The sequence below is a fragment of the Sceloporus undulatus genome, chromosome 9 (assembly GCF_019175285.1).
Source record: "Sceloporus undulatus isolate JIND9_A2432 ecotype Alabama chromosome 9, SceUnd_v1.1, whole genome shotgun sequence".
Taxonomy (NCBI): Eukaryota; Metazoa; Chordata; class Lepidosauria; order Squamata; family Phrynosomatidae; genus Sceloporus; species Sceloporus undulatus.
In genome coordinates, this window is record NC_056530.1 from 32,162,539 (window position 1) to 32,177,274 (window position 14,736).

The 14,736-nt window shown below is 53.9% G+C and overlaps 1 protein-coding gene across 2 annotated transcripts in view; it reads right to left on the reverse strand.

Annotated features, from left to right (window-relative positions):
- Nucleotides 1–149: 149 nt before the first annotated feature.
- The window catches only part of DCAF8 (DDB1 and CUL4 associated factor 8), a 15,400-nt gene continuing 813 nt past the window's right edge, over nucleotides 150–14,736 (reverse strand). Inside the window, exons 2-14 of one of the 2 annotated variants that reach the window (XM_042440407.1) lie at nucleotides 13,013–13,085; nucleotides 8,087–8,157; nucleotides 5,864–6,570; nucleotides 5,450–5,590; nucleotides 4,991–5,085; nucleotides 4,688–4,798; nucleotides 4,429–4,501; nucleotides 3,752–3,809; nucleotides 3,474–3,581; nucleotides 2,975–3,105; nucleotides 2,405–2,524; nucleotides 2,151–2,267; nucleotides 150–1,382 (exon numbers count right to left, since the gene is read on the reverse strand). In XM_042440407.1, coding sequence (XP_042296341.1) covers nucleotides 1,263–1,382; nucleotides 2,151–2,267; nucleotides 2,405–2,524; nucleotides 2,975–3,105; nucleotides 3,474–3,581; nucleotides 3,752–3,809; nucleotides 4,429–4,501; nucleotides 4,688–4,798; nucleotides 4,991–5,085; nucleotides 5,450–5,590; nucleotides 5,864–6,570; nucleotides 8,087–8,135 — 1,830 coding nt within the window. In that variant the 5' untranslated portion in view covers nucleotides 8,136–8,157; nucleotides 13,013–13,085 and the 3' untranslated portion in view covers nucleotides 150–1,262. The remainder of the gene's footprint in view (nucleotides 1,383–2,150; nucleotides 2,268–2,404; nucleotides 2,525–2,974; nucleotides 3,106–3,473; nucleotides 3,582–3,751; nucleotides 3,810–4,428; nucleotides 4,502–4,687; nucleotides 4,799–4,990; nucleotides 5,086–5,449; nucleotides 5,591–5,863; nucleotides 6,571–8,086; nucleotides 8,158–13,012; nucleotides 13,086–14,736) is intronic. The other variant, XM_042440408.1, reaches the window with a different exon arrangement.

The window sequence follows — 14,736 nt, forward strand, 5'->3', positions numbered from 1 at the left end:
CAGAGCAAAGCAGAGATGGGGCCAAAGGAGCGCTTGTCCCTGGTCCTTTCACACACTACCGGGTCTCTCTGTCTCTCAATTCATTTATTGCATTTATATATAATATATATATTTATATATGTATATGTATATTTAAACTTTTACAATAATTTTAACTTGATAACATCCAAGTTTAATTTGGTTCTTGTCTTGTTTAATACATATAAAATTAGGCCTCTAAACAGCAATAGGGGAGAAATTTGTTTCAGAAACAATAGATAATTCTTAAGGGGAAGGAAGGAGGGGAAGAAAGAGCCTTCTGGCCCAAGGATGGGACCCCAGGTTGCCCTGCAGTTAGGGGGCAGAGGGGCCAGGAGCCCCACGGCTGGCCATCGGCATCAGCCATGGGTCATTCTAGACAGCAAAAGGCAAGGCTCTGAATTTGCAAAGGGGGATTAATTCTTGGTGCCTAGAATCGCTGCTGAAGAAGAAGAAAAAATCCACACAACCAACCAAAGGGGGGGGGACAGGAAGGGGGGAACAAAATACCTCACCCCAAATTCCATCAGAAAAAAGCAGAGTCCACATTGGCTCATCCTGGTGCAGCATGCAGCAGTGCCCCGGGGGGGGGGGGGGGCAAGGAGGAAAGAAGGAAGAAGTGGGGGAAGAAAGCATGAAACCCCCAAGATATCCTCCCCCCACACACACACACACTTTGGGGCTCACACCAACATCTCAAAGAAAAAGGTGGGGTGGTGGAATGGAGAACTAACTCAGGCCACTCAAAAGAAAAGCTCCACAGGGAACGGGCAGCAATGGCCAAGCACACACCCCACACACACACCCTCTGGGACAATCCGGTGGTGATGCAAGGGGGGAAAGACCCCCGGCCCCACTGCTGCCCTGCCCAGAGGCAGAAGCCAAGCCGGGGGCAAGGGAGAGGGGAGGGAGCTTCTGCTGATCAATTGGGGGGCAGGGTCCTCCCCTCAACATACGCTTGCACACACACAGGCACACCAGCTCCCTGCTTTCCTACGGATGCGGAAGCAGAAGTCCAAGTGCAAGCAGGCAAAGCTCCCCCCCTCTCCCTTGCTGCCCCATTTCCAGGAGAATGATCACTAATGGGGGCTGGAGGGGAGGCCGGGGGAGCTTTCCTTGGCATTTCAGTAAAAAGCGCAGAGGAGAGGGGAATGGTTGTTACTTAAGAGTAGGGGGGTTGTGGATTCAAGTCTGCACCCTTTTCCCCTCCCTCCCCCCACCAGGGCTCCTCGCCCGCAGGGGCCTCAGGAGGGCATGCACTGCACCCGGTCGGGGCCCTCCTCGTCTTCATCAGACGTGTCCGAGGAGCTAGGGGAGTCATCTGAGTCGCTGTCCGTTGCTCCAGTGCCTGGATCTCTTCGGCGCTGCCAAAAGAAAAGCTGCCGTCAGTCACAAATGCAGCCGCCATGACGCAAGGTGGAAGCAGGGCGCCTGAGGGAGCAACGTTTGGCCCAAGGGATCTCTTCCAGCATCCACAGAAAGGAAGCAAAGGAGTCAATCTGTGGAGGAGGAAGGGAGGCCTCCAGGGGATGAGCAAAGCCTCCACGCTTTGGGTACCAACATCAGGGCAGCCTGAGAGGGGCTGGAATCCAGGCATAGGGAAGGCCCTCCAAATCGTCTCTCAGTGGCATGGTAGGGCCAACCACATCTGGAGGGAAGGCCCTCCTCCTGGACACCTACAAGTGCCCCAGTTGTCACATGGCCCAAAAGAGGGATGGAAAGCGTATTCGCTATTATTCACTCCTTAGTCAAAAGAGAGTCAAATAATCCCAGCAGGGACAACGGGTGGACCGCATAATCCTGTGCAGTTTTCTCCTGGTGTAATGGAGGAATTATTCTGCATAGAAAAGCATCTGGTTTTGGGGAACACAAATTGTCTGTACAGAAAATAATGCTTCCTCCACAATGCTTTGGGATATTCAAATACAGGGAGAATACTCCAGAGGAATATTTGGCTTCTCCTGTAATTATTCTCTTCACCTGTGAGAATAAAACAGTGGAGGGTTTGCACCCTCAGCTCAAGGGAACCCCATTTCTGTCCCAGGTTCCCAGGGGTTTGAGAAAGCTTTTCCACCTACCTACCTACCTACCCCCCCCAACCCCACAGAGGGAACCTGCCCCCCGCCACCTACCCGGTGGTGCCGCCTCTGGCGGAAGTGGTGCATAAGGAACCAGAGCAGGTGGCTCTCGTACATGTCCGTGTGGTGCTGGCCGTCCTCATCCCGCTCCCGCTTGTTCTTCTTGATCACCTGGAGGGGGGCAGGAGAGGGCCGGTGGGCTGTGAGCCCAGGGCAGAACCGGGAGGAGGGGGGGCTGGACATACCTCCCTTCCCCCCCCCCCCCCCCGCAAAGCCCCAGCACCCTGAGCTCCTGCCCCACTACTCACCTCCTTCAAGCCGGCAAGCTGGGTGGGGGCCTCAGCTGTGGGGGCCCAGAGCTTGACATCGTGGTCCAAGCCGCTGGTGGCCAGGATGGGGAGGTGTGGGTGGGGCTCCAAGCAGTTGACCTATGGGATGGCAGTCGGCAAAGAAGAAGCAACAGTCCTGACTCTCAGGTCCTTCCTTCCCACAGAAACACTTACTTGCCCTCCCACTCCAGATAAGCTACAGCCAGAAGGAGAGGAAACAGGGGCTCCAGAGGGGCAGAGGAACCCCACCCTCATCATCATCAAGAGAGAGACAAAACAGGGCAGTCATTCCCAGCCCCAGATATATGTGGGGGGAACAGCAGGGATAAGGAAGGCTACCCCTTGCCCCAGACATCCCCTTTCCTTTGTGTGTGGTATCATTTTAGCATGCAAGCCTCAGAATTGGGAAATCACCAATATAAAATCTGCTTTTCTGGCTGAAGGGCTGCCTATAAAAACTCTAAATAAATAAATAAGGATGACAGCCTTGACCACACGACTATCACTTCAGGGGAGGGGACCTGTCTGCCTCCCAGCCCAGCCTCTCACCACACCGCCTTTGTCGCCCTCCATGAACTGCACCACTTGGCAGGATGATTTCTCCCAGAGGAAGATGTGCCCACAGTCGCTGCCGCTCACCACAAACTCGCTCTTCGGGCCATAGAAGTTGACGCCTTTCACTGGAAGCAAACAAGGCGGATCAGGTGAGTGTAGGATTCGTGCGCCCCAAATGGCCCTTGTACAGCATCCTCCACTGCCACCCGCTCCTTGGCTCTCCTCCAGGTGCGATGGCTGCTGTACCACATGCAGGGGGTACACTAGTTGTGGGCACTAAATCAAAAACACAGCCCAAAATCCACAGACATGCTGCTTTGAAGGGGCTGCTCCACTGACTACTCTCTGCCTCTAAGTTCAGAGAACAAACAACAAGGAATAGAAGGGTCTCTCCCTCATGCCCGGCCCTTTCCTCAAAGCAAAAACATCAAAGAAACAGAAGATTAGAGGCCCTGCCAGTGGCACATTCTGCCGCTGGGTGGGGTATCTGCACCTGTGGCGTTGTTACGGTGCCCCTTGTAGCGCTTGATGTATTCTGCTCCATCACTGTGGCATGAGTTGAAGAGATAGATGTCCTCATCATTGTAGCTGGCCAGGAGCTCTGAAACAAACCCACAGGAAGACTCACATGCAGGCAGGCCAGTTGGAGGGACCTCTGCCCCAAGATGAAGCTGCCTCAAAGGGCCTGGCTCTTAAGCAATGAGTATCTGAAGGACTGGCTGGCCCCTGCCCAAGAATGTCAAAACAGATGGACAGAGCTGAGCCGCATACCTGAGCCGTTGTGGCTGTAGACCAGGCAGGTAATGTTGGCTTTTGACTCGCTGTTCACCTAAGAGGAATCAGGGGAGAGAGGACAGATCAGGAGAGCTGCCTTCAGAAAGGTCCTCAGGCCCCCATGGGCAATGGGGATCTGCAGCGACAGCAGGGAGTATGGCCAGAAATACACACATTGCTCACCAGAACTGGGGCCAACAACCCTGCCCCTCTCCTCAACCCCAGCTGCCCCCTGGGAACCCCCAGAAAGTTTTGCTGCCGGGCTTTGTGAAAAGAGGAAGAGCAGGAGGATCGACCCAGAGGGCACTAACTGACCCTTAAGCCAGTGCTGCCCCCTCCTGACCATCAGCCATTCTTCTCCAGGCAGAAAACAGCCTACTCAGCTCTGCCAGCCCTTATTTTTCACCTGGAGGGACGTCCAAGCACTCAGCCCACATGAGCCCTTCTCTGAAGCAGCAGCAGAAGCACAGGGGTAACCAGGGAGGGCTGTGACTGCCCTTCCTTTTTGACTGGGCGAGGGCCTGAGCACCAGTTTCCGCCACCCGTTCTGCATCCTACCACCCCACTCTCTCCAAAACAACCAGCCCTATAGAGTTACAATGGTTCTGCCATGAAACAAGGAGAGAGGGAGGGTGGGCAGGCTGTGGGGCACCCAAAAAGCAGCAGCTGCTTGCCAAGTGGTGGGGGCAGAACTTCTTGAGGACGCCATTGTTCTCGTTCTCGTCAATCTTCCTCTGATCATAGATCCTGAGAGCAGAGAGAAAAAGAAGAAGCGCAAGATGGGGGCTGAAGAGTCCAGGCAAGGAAGCCACCTTGGATCACAGCGTTTTTCTCAAGGAGGCTCACTTTACTGAAGAAACCAGCCAATGGAAAAGATGCTGACCTGAAACCTCCCAACCACCCGCGCCCTCTTTCGCCTGGTACCCCCCTCACCTGACGTATTCATCTCTGCCTCCCACAGCAAACTGGTGGGTGTTAGCTGGGTTCACGTAGATCGTGTAGAGCCCCACCTTCTTCTCCTTCTCTTTTGTCACAACCAGCTTCCTAAGAGCATGGAGGCGGAGGGGGTGGAAGAAAGGTTGGATTTCAGCCCAGCACCCGGAGGGCCAAAAACTGAGAGACACCAGCTGAAGGCCTCCCTCACCCCACTTCCAGGACCAAAAGCACATCAAAGCACTGGAGCCGAGAAAGACATAGTGCACCCCACAGACCCTGTCAACCCCAACTCTCACTTACGAAGCAGGCCGGTCTTGTCTCAGGTCGATAGTGAAGACAACAGCATCTTCACCAGCGGAAAGAAAAGTGCAAGGGGAATCTGGCTCGAGAGCCAGCTGGAAAGAAAGACGGAACGACTCACACATAAAAGAAGTGGCCCTCCCTGCCCTGCCAGCACCCACCTTGCAAAACTGCTCCCCTTGGCAGAAGCCCTGACGCCAGGGACTGCTATTCAGGAGCCATCTCTCTGCAGCTCAGCCCAGAGCAAGCAAATTATGGTTAATGGGAGCAGGCCTCAGGAGGCAAGGCCAGAAGCTAGGAGGCAACCCAATGAGAACCACTGGCCTGGGACCAACAAACACCTCCTTTGGGGGGTGGGCAGTGAACATTTTTAACATCTCCTTCCAGAACAAGGTGCTGCAGCCCCACTTTCTCTCCATGGACCAGAGCTGCAAAGAGGCTGGGGAAGGGCTCACTCACCTTGTGCGATGCCCCCTTGTGCTGGGCCACCCGCTTGGTGGTCTTGCAGCACTGGGTGGCAGAGAGCTCAGCAACACGGACTTGGCCATCGCGGGCACACATGGCAAGGGTCGAGTCACCACTGTTGGGGAGGAACTTGGCCTGTGGGGGCAGAAGGCAGACGGCTGAGGCCAGAGGCAGAGCTGAGCACGGGAAGGAGGCAGAAAGGGAAAGACCCTCCCCATCTACCTTCCCTCCGGGGGACATAAGAGTAAGAGCCACCCATCTCCTTCCTGCTTCTGGAAAGGAGTGGAGTCAGAAGACAAAACTGTTCCAGGACTTGGAAATGGCCAAACAACCTCCCCACCTTTTGGCAGAGGTGGGCTGCCCCCTATGTCCCCCAGACACACATACAACTTTTGCCCACAAGCCCACCTGGAAGACATTGCTCTTGTGCCCGCTCTCGAACTCCAGCACAGGCCGTCTCCGCACCCAGTCCCAGACCACCACCTTCAAGTCATCGCTCCCGCTGGCCAGCCATGAGCCGCGCTGGTTAAAGTGCAAGGTGTTGACGCAGCCAGCGTGGCCCTCCAGGCCGTACTGGAGCCGGAAACGCTGCACAAAGACTCGGGCCCCGCAGGCCTCGTAGACAAAGCGGGCACTAGAACCCAACTCCCTCTCCCGCAGGGCTGAGACGGCTCTCCAGCAGGGTCGGGGCAGCGGGGACGTCTCCGAGGCCACCCAGTCCTCCAGGGCCCGCTCGTCATCTGAGGAGTCCCGGTCCCGGTTGGAGCGCTTGCGCTGGGCGCGTCGGCGGGACCGCTGGGCCTCGGCTTCCATCTGTGGCTGTGCCTGTAGCTGCTCTTCCTCCTCGTCTTCCTCCTCCTCCTCTTCCTCGTCCTCCTCCTCTGAGTGAGAGTGGTCATAGGTCCGGTTCAGTTCATTGATGGAGTAGTGGCCCGTGTCGTCCATGCTGTCCGAGTCCTTCTCTTCCGCTGAACTTTCCGTGTACGCACGGTTGGGCCCCACCTCATCGCCGGTTAGGCTCAGGCTGAGGTCCGAAGTTTCCACCTCCACCCCGGATGAAGTTTCACGCCCTTCAGTAGCCCCAGACATCTCCTCTGGGCTGCTGGACAAGCTGCCTGTGGGGGAGAAGTGGCATGTCATGGCAATCCAGCACCACATGGCCATGTCGAGGGGGGGGGGGGGGCAAAAGAAAAAAAAAAAAAGGATGCCACTTGGACCAGGCCTGCCCTACTCCCTCCAAGTGAGGACTGAAGACAGGGCCTTATCGATGGCTGCTCCCAACTTGTGGGATTCATTCCCACAGTGAGATTGTCAGAATTCCCTCCCTGCTCTCTTTGCGCCAGCAGACAAAGATGCTTATTTAATGAGGCAGGCCTTTACTTTTTCCAAGTCCATTCCTGGGGCATGCTGTGTGTTTTAAATAGCATTTATTCATTTATTTATTTCTTGAATTTATACCCTGCCTTCCTCTGGGGATCGAAGTTTAAATAGTTTTAATTTTGTGTTAACTGGGGTCTTTGATGTGTTTTGTTTTTTGTGATGTTATATTAACTACACTTTGTAATTTTCTAGCTCTACTTTGTTTTAGAGTCCAGTGCTGAGAGAGAGGCAGGATACAAACTCACTCGGATGACTACAGACTTACTGACTTAAACGGATACCCTGCTTTTGTCCCAGGATTTGTAGCCAAAGTGGCTCTCTGCATAACTAGAAAGCTCTCCTAAAAAGGACTATACATTCTAGATGCAATTATTATAGTTACATAAAATTAATCAACCCACCATATTGAAAACAACAGCTGGACCTTGAAAGCCACATTCCTAAGTAGCCCATTGACTGCCAAAAGGCCATTGGAATAAAAAGGTTATTTGCCTGGCAAGGGAAGAGGGAAGGGAGCAACCTGGGAGCCACCACCCAAGAGGCCCTTCTCTTCTTCCCGAGAACCAAACCCCTGGGATTCCTCAGACAGTGAGGAAGTGTCCACAAGGAAAGGCAAGAAAAGGCCTGAGCTCAGAGGCCTTTTCTTCCTAGGGGGATTTGCACACAGGGCCGGCTGGCCTGGGAAAGGTTTCACGGTGCATGGTCACAGGTGTGGAGGGTGGCAGGGGAAGACAGAGGTCAGGGGGACCCTACTGCAGGCTCAGCCACGGTTGCGAACAGCCTGATCCTTCCACTGCATTGGTCCAAAGAGAGATCACCTAGGGCTGCGGCAAAATTGAGTCAGACCTCGCAAAGTATCTGGTCAGTGGGCCAAGTCCAAAGAAGGCTTCTGCCAGTTGGCAGCACCTGCTCCTCCCTTATGATGCAGCACCCCAAGCACTGTGAAATCCAAGTGCCAGGCTCCTCCGGCTGACCTGCCAGGATCAAAAGCTCCACCTGACATGGTGGCAGGGGGTCCTACTGCTCAAGCTGTCCTGAGGGGCCTGTGGGCTTGTGCCTGGTATGCCCCCCAGCAACATCAGTAGAGCCCACTCCAAGCAGACTCAAAAATCCCATTTGGAGTCTAAACAGGAGGACCACTCGCAGCCCTCCTTCTTCTAGAAATAGCACCATCTCCTCCTCCTCCTGGGAGCCCAAAAATGTGCCCGGCTGGGTCCTTCCTCTCCCTTCCCTCCACTCCGATTCTCTTACCATTGGGCAGGTCTGTTTTCCCATCTGTGCTACTCCCCGTGTCTGACATCTTGTTTTCTTGCAAATTCGCCCTGGGAGATTGTTTTTGAAAGAGAAAGGGGGAGGGGGTGAGGAGGAAGAAGAGAAGTTGGTAAACAGCCGTGAGGTGAGGAGCCTCTGTGGCATGTGGCTCCCTTGCCCTCGAAGCTGCCCAAGAGGAATGCCCTGTCCCACCTGCACCAGCTCCCAGCCAGAGTCAGAGGCCCCTGCTTCCGGAAAGGCTGAGCATCAGCCCCTGAGGAACAACCTGGAAAGCCAGGACGGGCCATTGTTTGGGGAGAGGACCCCCACACACACACATACACACACAAGCACATATGAGGGAGGGGGGGCAGCCAGAAGCACAGAGGGAAGAGCGGTGCAGAGTGCAGCTAACCGAGCGAGAAAGGCTGCCTCAGCAAACAGGTTGAAAAGAGCGACCAACCCAATGTATTTATTTTTAAAAGAAGAGAAAAGAAGCATCCTCTTTCTTTTGTCCAGCAATGTTCACGCTGCCACCATTTCCCGGGGCTGCCGATGCTGCCCAGCCGGAAAGTGCATGGCCCGCGCACGTTTCTGCTTCCACAAGGGACACGTGGTGGGCCCCCATGACGAAAGTGGGAGCACAGGCTGGCAAAGAATGCAAACTGCCACCAGGTGGGGTCACCACTGCCTCCCCCTCACCCCAGCCACACATGCCCCAGGTTCAGAGCAATCAAGGGAGTAGGGCACCAAGATGTCCCTTCAGCCTTCTTTGCCCTCAAACTGGGAAACCCACCAGCTCCGCAAGAAAAAGCAGCAGCAACCAGGCAGCTCCTTGGTACTCACTCCTTCGTGGGGTCACAGGGCACCGCGTATTGCTTCCAGCTCATCTCGGGACCTTGGCGGTGCTTTGCTCACCCATGGATTAGGAGACTGCCCCGAGTGCCAGCACACAGGGATGTGATGCGCCTTTCCAAAACACCTGGTCCTCCGCCTTTCACCAAAGGGGAGGGAATCCCCTGACCCAACCTCAGCCCGTCAGCCTGACCAGTACTTGGGGTGATGGGAGTTGGAGTGCACAGCTGGATTCACAGCTCAGGGAATGGCAGTTGGGGTGGGAAGGAAATGGTGAGGAGCCATCCCTGCAAGTGTGAAGCTTCCCTACCTCACCCTTCAAAGCTGAAAGACTGTCCCAAAGAGAAAGATGGTGGCAACTGCCCTAAGGGACTGGGCCTGGAACAGGGCTGCCCCCCTTCCTGGCTGAAATCCACACCGTGTCCCACAACAAGGGCAGGTGGAAAGAGTCTGAGGAGGAGGAAGAGGGCTCAGGAATTACTGAGCAGTCCCAAATATCCCAGGTGCCCCCCACGACCCTGATGTGGCTGGCATGTCCCTTGGTCTGAGCCATCTGGCCCACACTTTGGAGTACGGGCCACTGCCTTCTTCCTCTGCAGGAAGGGCTCCATCTTCCATGGAGGACAGGCAAGCGTCTGGCCACACATAGGACCCCAGCTGCAGCCCCTCTCCCTCCACACTCCACAGCAGCCCTTTCCGCCTGAGCCCTGGCCAGCTTAGCTGGGGCTTGGTGACAAGAACGGTCACGCTATCTAGGTCACACGTCCAAATCCTGAACGGACAGCAGCCAGAGGAGTGTGGCATGCTCAGATTTAATCAACAAAATGGCTGTTTTGAGTCAGCTTCTTCCTGCCCCCCCCCCCCACCATTGATGCCCCACAGGAAAGCAAACTGCCATAGCCTCCTCTGCTCAAGGGAAGCAAAGGAGGGGGGGGGAGAGATAGAGACTCACAGGTAGAGGAAGGTGCATCCTCTGGTCCAGACTGGTCCCCAGCAGGAGGACAAGGGTCTGCTGGGCAAGTCCCTCTGGGAAGCAGAGATGGGACAGGTGCTGGGAAGGAGCTGTGATCTGGAAGATGATGCTGTGGCTTCAACACACACATCCTCCTCTCTTCTCCAGGCAGAGGAGTTCTTTCTAACCCCAAGAGTTAAACTGTTCATGGTCGTTCAATAAACTACAAATATGTCTCACAGTTAACTGAGCCATATGCTGGAGGGGAGTGCGTCTTGCACACAAGTTCTGCCCAAAACAGTGGGGTGCAGATGCTCTTAGAAGAGGTATCCCTAGCTCCCGCGTGGCCCTACACATGCCCACTTAACCACCAAATCAACCCAGTTCCCTGGCATGCCCCTGCCAGATTGGGTCTTAAGTTTGGCTAGGTTTGCACAAAGGCGGCCTTCGAAGGGCAAGAGAGTGGGGGCAGAGGAGCCATTTTGCACCCCCACAGGTGCTATCTGCACTAGACCAATAGCCCTCTCATTCCCCCCTCAAAAAAGCGCCATCCCCAAGAGAAGAGCGCTCAGAGGGAATGAAGGCAGGCAGCAGGCAGAAACACACACACCCCGCAGTTGAGTCACAAGCATTCTGCTCCTTTCTCCCATGCAAAATGTGCCACCAGGAGCCTTCTGTTCAGCATCCCCTCCTTCTGCCACCCCAACAGAGGTCAGGTCCACCCCAGGCCTCACAGCAGGAGGAGGGCTTGGGATGCACAGCCTCCCCTTCACCTTCTACCTCCTCCCACAACAAGACACTTGTGCCCCATGCTGCCGGTGAGTAGCTGAAGGAGAGAAGCCCAACTCTAGCCCACCTTCGCTGCCCAGCCGAGTCGAGGGAGAGGCCGGTCTCTCTCTTCTGTACTGGTTATGACCTATTAAGCCCCATCTGGCCGGGCTCCAGCCCACTTGGCAAGGCATGTCTTCCTGCATGAGCCGGCTCAGGCCCTTCTCTCAGCTCCACTGCCATCGCAAGCACGGCTGGTGGGTGGGGGCCAGAGAAGAGGGCCTTCTTGGTGGCTGTCCCCAGACTCTGGGACTCCCTTCCGAAAGAGGCCAGAACAGACCCCTCCTTGTCGTCCTTCCGTCAGCAGGCCAAGACCTTTTTACTCAGACAGACTTTTTAAAACAGAAAGCTTTCAAAGAATAGGGTAGGGTATTGTATCGTTCTCAGTGGATTGTTTTTAACAGCTTTCAATCCATCGTTTTTAACTAGAGTGTGTTTCAATTGCTTTAATACTGTAAAAAATTAATTCTGTTTTAAGATGCATGCTTTTAATTGCATTGTTCTTTTAAACTGTGAGTTGCTTTTAGTCTCAATTTTGGGGAGGAAAGTGGGATAATAATTTAGATGATGGTGATGATGACGATGAGCCAGAGCCATGAACCAGCCCTCCCCATCCCCACTGTTTTACTCTGCAGGCAGAAACAAACAAGGGACTCCAAGGGCCATCCAGTCTAAGCCAACCTCTGCTTAAAGACCCCCAAAGAAGGGGAGCCCACCACCTTCTGTCAGTTCCACTTTCCTGCAGATGTTACAGTAAAGAATCTCTTGAAGGTTTAGGTGAGATCTCTTTTCTCTGAATTTGAATTTACTGGCTCATGTCCCAGTCCCTGGTGAAGCAGAAAACAAGCTCAGTCTGTCTTCCCAATGACCCAACTTCTCTCTTTCAGGTATGTAAAGACAGCTCTGCCATGTCCCCTCCTCAGTGCCTTCTCTCCTCCAGGCTAAACATCCACAGCTTCCTAAACCTCACATTTAGTCCCTGGAAGAAAGGGCTGGGGAGCAGCTGAGAGGAAGGGGGTGCCTGTGGGAGACATTGGGGGCAAACTCTGAGGCAGGGAAGACCAGGGTGGGCGAGAGGGGCCAAGAGCCCAACACTCAGCCACCTCCTCCTCTAAGCCAACACGCCATTCCCCAGTCGGAGTGTTTTGCTTGTTTAAGAGCATCTCTGCCCTGTGTCTGGCCCCCAAGATGGCAGACAATGCTCAAAATTAAAACAACCAGCACTTTCCAGGCCCCCAAGTGCCTCAGCAGCAGCTGCAGCCAAGCTCTGATACATTTGCTTATGGAACGCAACTCCCCAAATCCACACTTACGGACATCCATTCACTGGGAAAGTCAAACTCATTCTAGGCCAGAAAAAGATGTCAGAATCTCCCTGACAAAAAAACTTGTGGCTGTTCTTAGTTTTATTTGTGAGGCAGCCAGCCTTTGGACAATTCTAAGGAACTGTTGGGAAAAGAAGAACCAAGAGGTAAAAAGAAAAGAAAGAGAGCGGAGGGAGAGGAGGAAAGCAGCTTTTCCAGCTGGCGATGCGGAGCTCTTGGTGGTGGCAGCGGCAAAGGCAACAGCAACGCAGCTGAGGTAGATGACTTGGACACCTGGCTCTGCCCCAGAGCCTCCGCTCATAAGCTGATAAGAAGAAGAAGAGGAGGAGGAGGGCGGCGGGGCAAGGTCACCAGCAACTCCAAGGGCTCTGGGCTGGGGAAAAGCCAGCCTGAAAAGCACCCCTTAGGCTGAATCAGGCTCCCCAAGAGGAAAGGGGACTGGGGGGGGGGTTGCAGCCTCCATGCCCTGACCTGCCCAACAACGGATGCCAAGAGAGGCTGGCCTTCCCCAGCAATAAATCCCCTAGACATAGAACAGTACCCTGCCTTTGGCATAGACATGGAAGCAGAAGCAAAACAAAACCCAAACCCTAAGCCCAGAAAGCACACACATGCATAGAACCCAAGGATCTTCAGTGCCAAAACAACCCTCCCTTAACCCTGAGTGTCCTCCTTTCCCCACAACCAACGCGTATGCCCAGGTCGAGCCGAGAAATGTAGGGCCCTGCGCACGGCTCATGGAAGGGGAATGGCTACTCCGTAAGAGTTCAGGTTAGGATGAATCCATAATGTGGGAGACTATGCGTGAAAAGCAGGGAGAAGCCTGGGATTGTAGGCAGCCAGAAAAAAGCACCCTTTCTAGGATCTCAGGGAAAGGAAGGGCATCAAAGAAGGCATAACTGAAGGGCTGCCCCAGGACCATCTGCCCAACCAAGTGCAAAAAGGATAGCGATGGCACTCACTCACCTTCACTCTCCCTCTCGAATTGGAGTAGATCCTGGGGTTTTCTTGGACCTTGCGCTGCAGAACGGCTGTCAGACTGAATGGGGAAAGAGAAGACAGGGTTTCAGCCGGTGGAGTCACCATGGCCCCCTTATTTGTCCCTCCATGGATCCCTTCAGTTCCAACTTTTAGGGACTGGGGCAGGGGACACATAGGGCTTGCAAATCGAAAGCACAACTCAGGCTGGGGATTCTGGGAGCCGTCATGTGGAAAAAAGTAACTTCCTCAAGCTCTTCCGAGGGTAAGGTGCTACCAAGCGGCTCTCCTAGCACACCCATCCATGTCGTTTTCCCAGCCATCTGGACTTTGTTATCCATCTGAGGCCAACGGCGCAGAGTTTCTGGCCGGCTTTTAAACACATCTACAATTCAAATAGCCCTGCAGATTGAGAACAGTGGCTCCCAAACCTTTGGCTCTCTGGTAAAAATCAAGGCCATAGGGTTAGTCTGTAGATCTATAGAGAGATCTTGTGGTACCTTTGACACTTAATTGAGAGACAGAAGTTGGCAGCAGGAACTTTCATAGACGTACTTTCAAAATGAATCTGAGAAAGTAGAATTACGAAAGCTCATGCTGCCAACTCTGTCTCTCTGGGTTTTTGGACTTCCGCTTTCAGAAGCCTTAGCAAGCTTGGCCAAATGGTGAGGAATTCTGGGATCTGGAGTCCAAAGCATCTGGAGGACCAAAGTTTGGGAAGCAGTGGCTGAGACCTTCATGTTGGTCATTTCTGTGCTCCCCGTCGGTGCTTCTCAAGGCCCCTGAAGGAAGGGAGCGGCTCTTTCCCCTTCCCCAAATGCCAGGGACTGGTGCTAAACCCTTGTGCTGTTACCATTAGGCCTTCCTCCCCCTCCTGGGATGTTGCCAGGGTTGGCATGGCTTTGAGACCCATTTTGCTGTGAAGGTGAAGCCTTTCACAGCCAGCAACCATGGGGTTTTTATGGGGTTTCTGGGCTCTGGGGCCGTGTCCTAGACGAGTTTATTCCGGACGTCTCTCCAGCATCTGTGGCTCTGGCATCTTCAGAGGATGCGTTGGGAAAGACTTGCCCAGAGGGAATCATTGGGGAAGACTTGTCCATAGAGAACCCATACTTGCCCAGAGGGAATCATTGGGGAATACTTGCCCATAGAGAACCCATACTTGTCCATAGGGAATCATTGGGGAAGACTTGCCCATAGAGAACTCATACTTGTCCATAGGGAAACATAGGGGAATATTTGCCCATAGAGAACCCATACTTGCCCATAGGGAATCATTGGGGAAGACTTGCCCATAGAGAACTCATACTTGTCCATAGGGAAACATAGGGGAATATTTGCCCTTAGAGAACCCATACTTGCCCATAGGGAATCACTGGGGAAGACTCGCCCATAGAGAACCCATACTTGCCCATAGGGAATCATTGGGGAAGACTCGCCCATAGAGAACCCATACTTGCCCATAGGGAAACATAGGGGAATATTTGCCCATAGAGAACCCATACTTGCCCATAGGGAATCAGTGGGAAGACTCTGCCAATAGAGACCATACTTGCCCATAGGGAATCATGGGAAGACGCCCATAGAGAACCCTACTTGCCCTAGGGAAATCATTGGAGAAGACTCGCTCAGAGAACCCTACTTGCCCATAGGGAATCAGGGAAGACTCCGCCCATAATAGAACCCATACTTGCCCATAGGGAATCATTGGA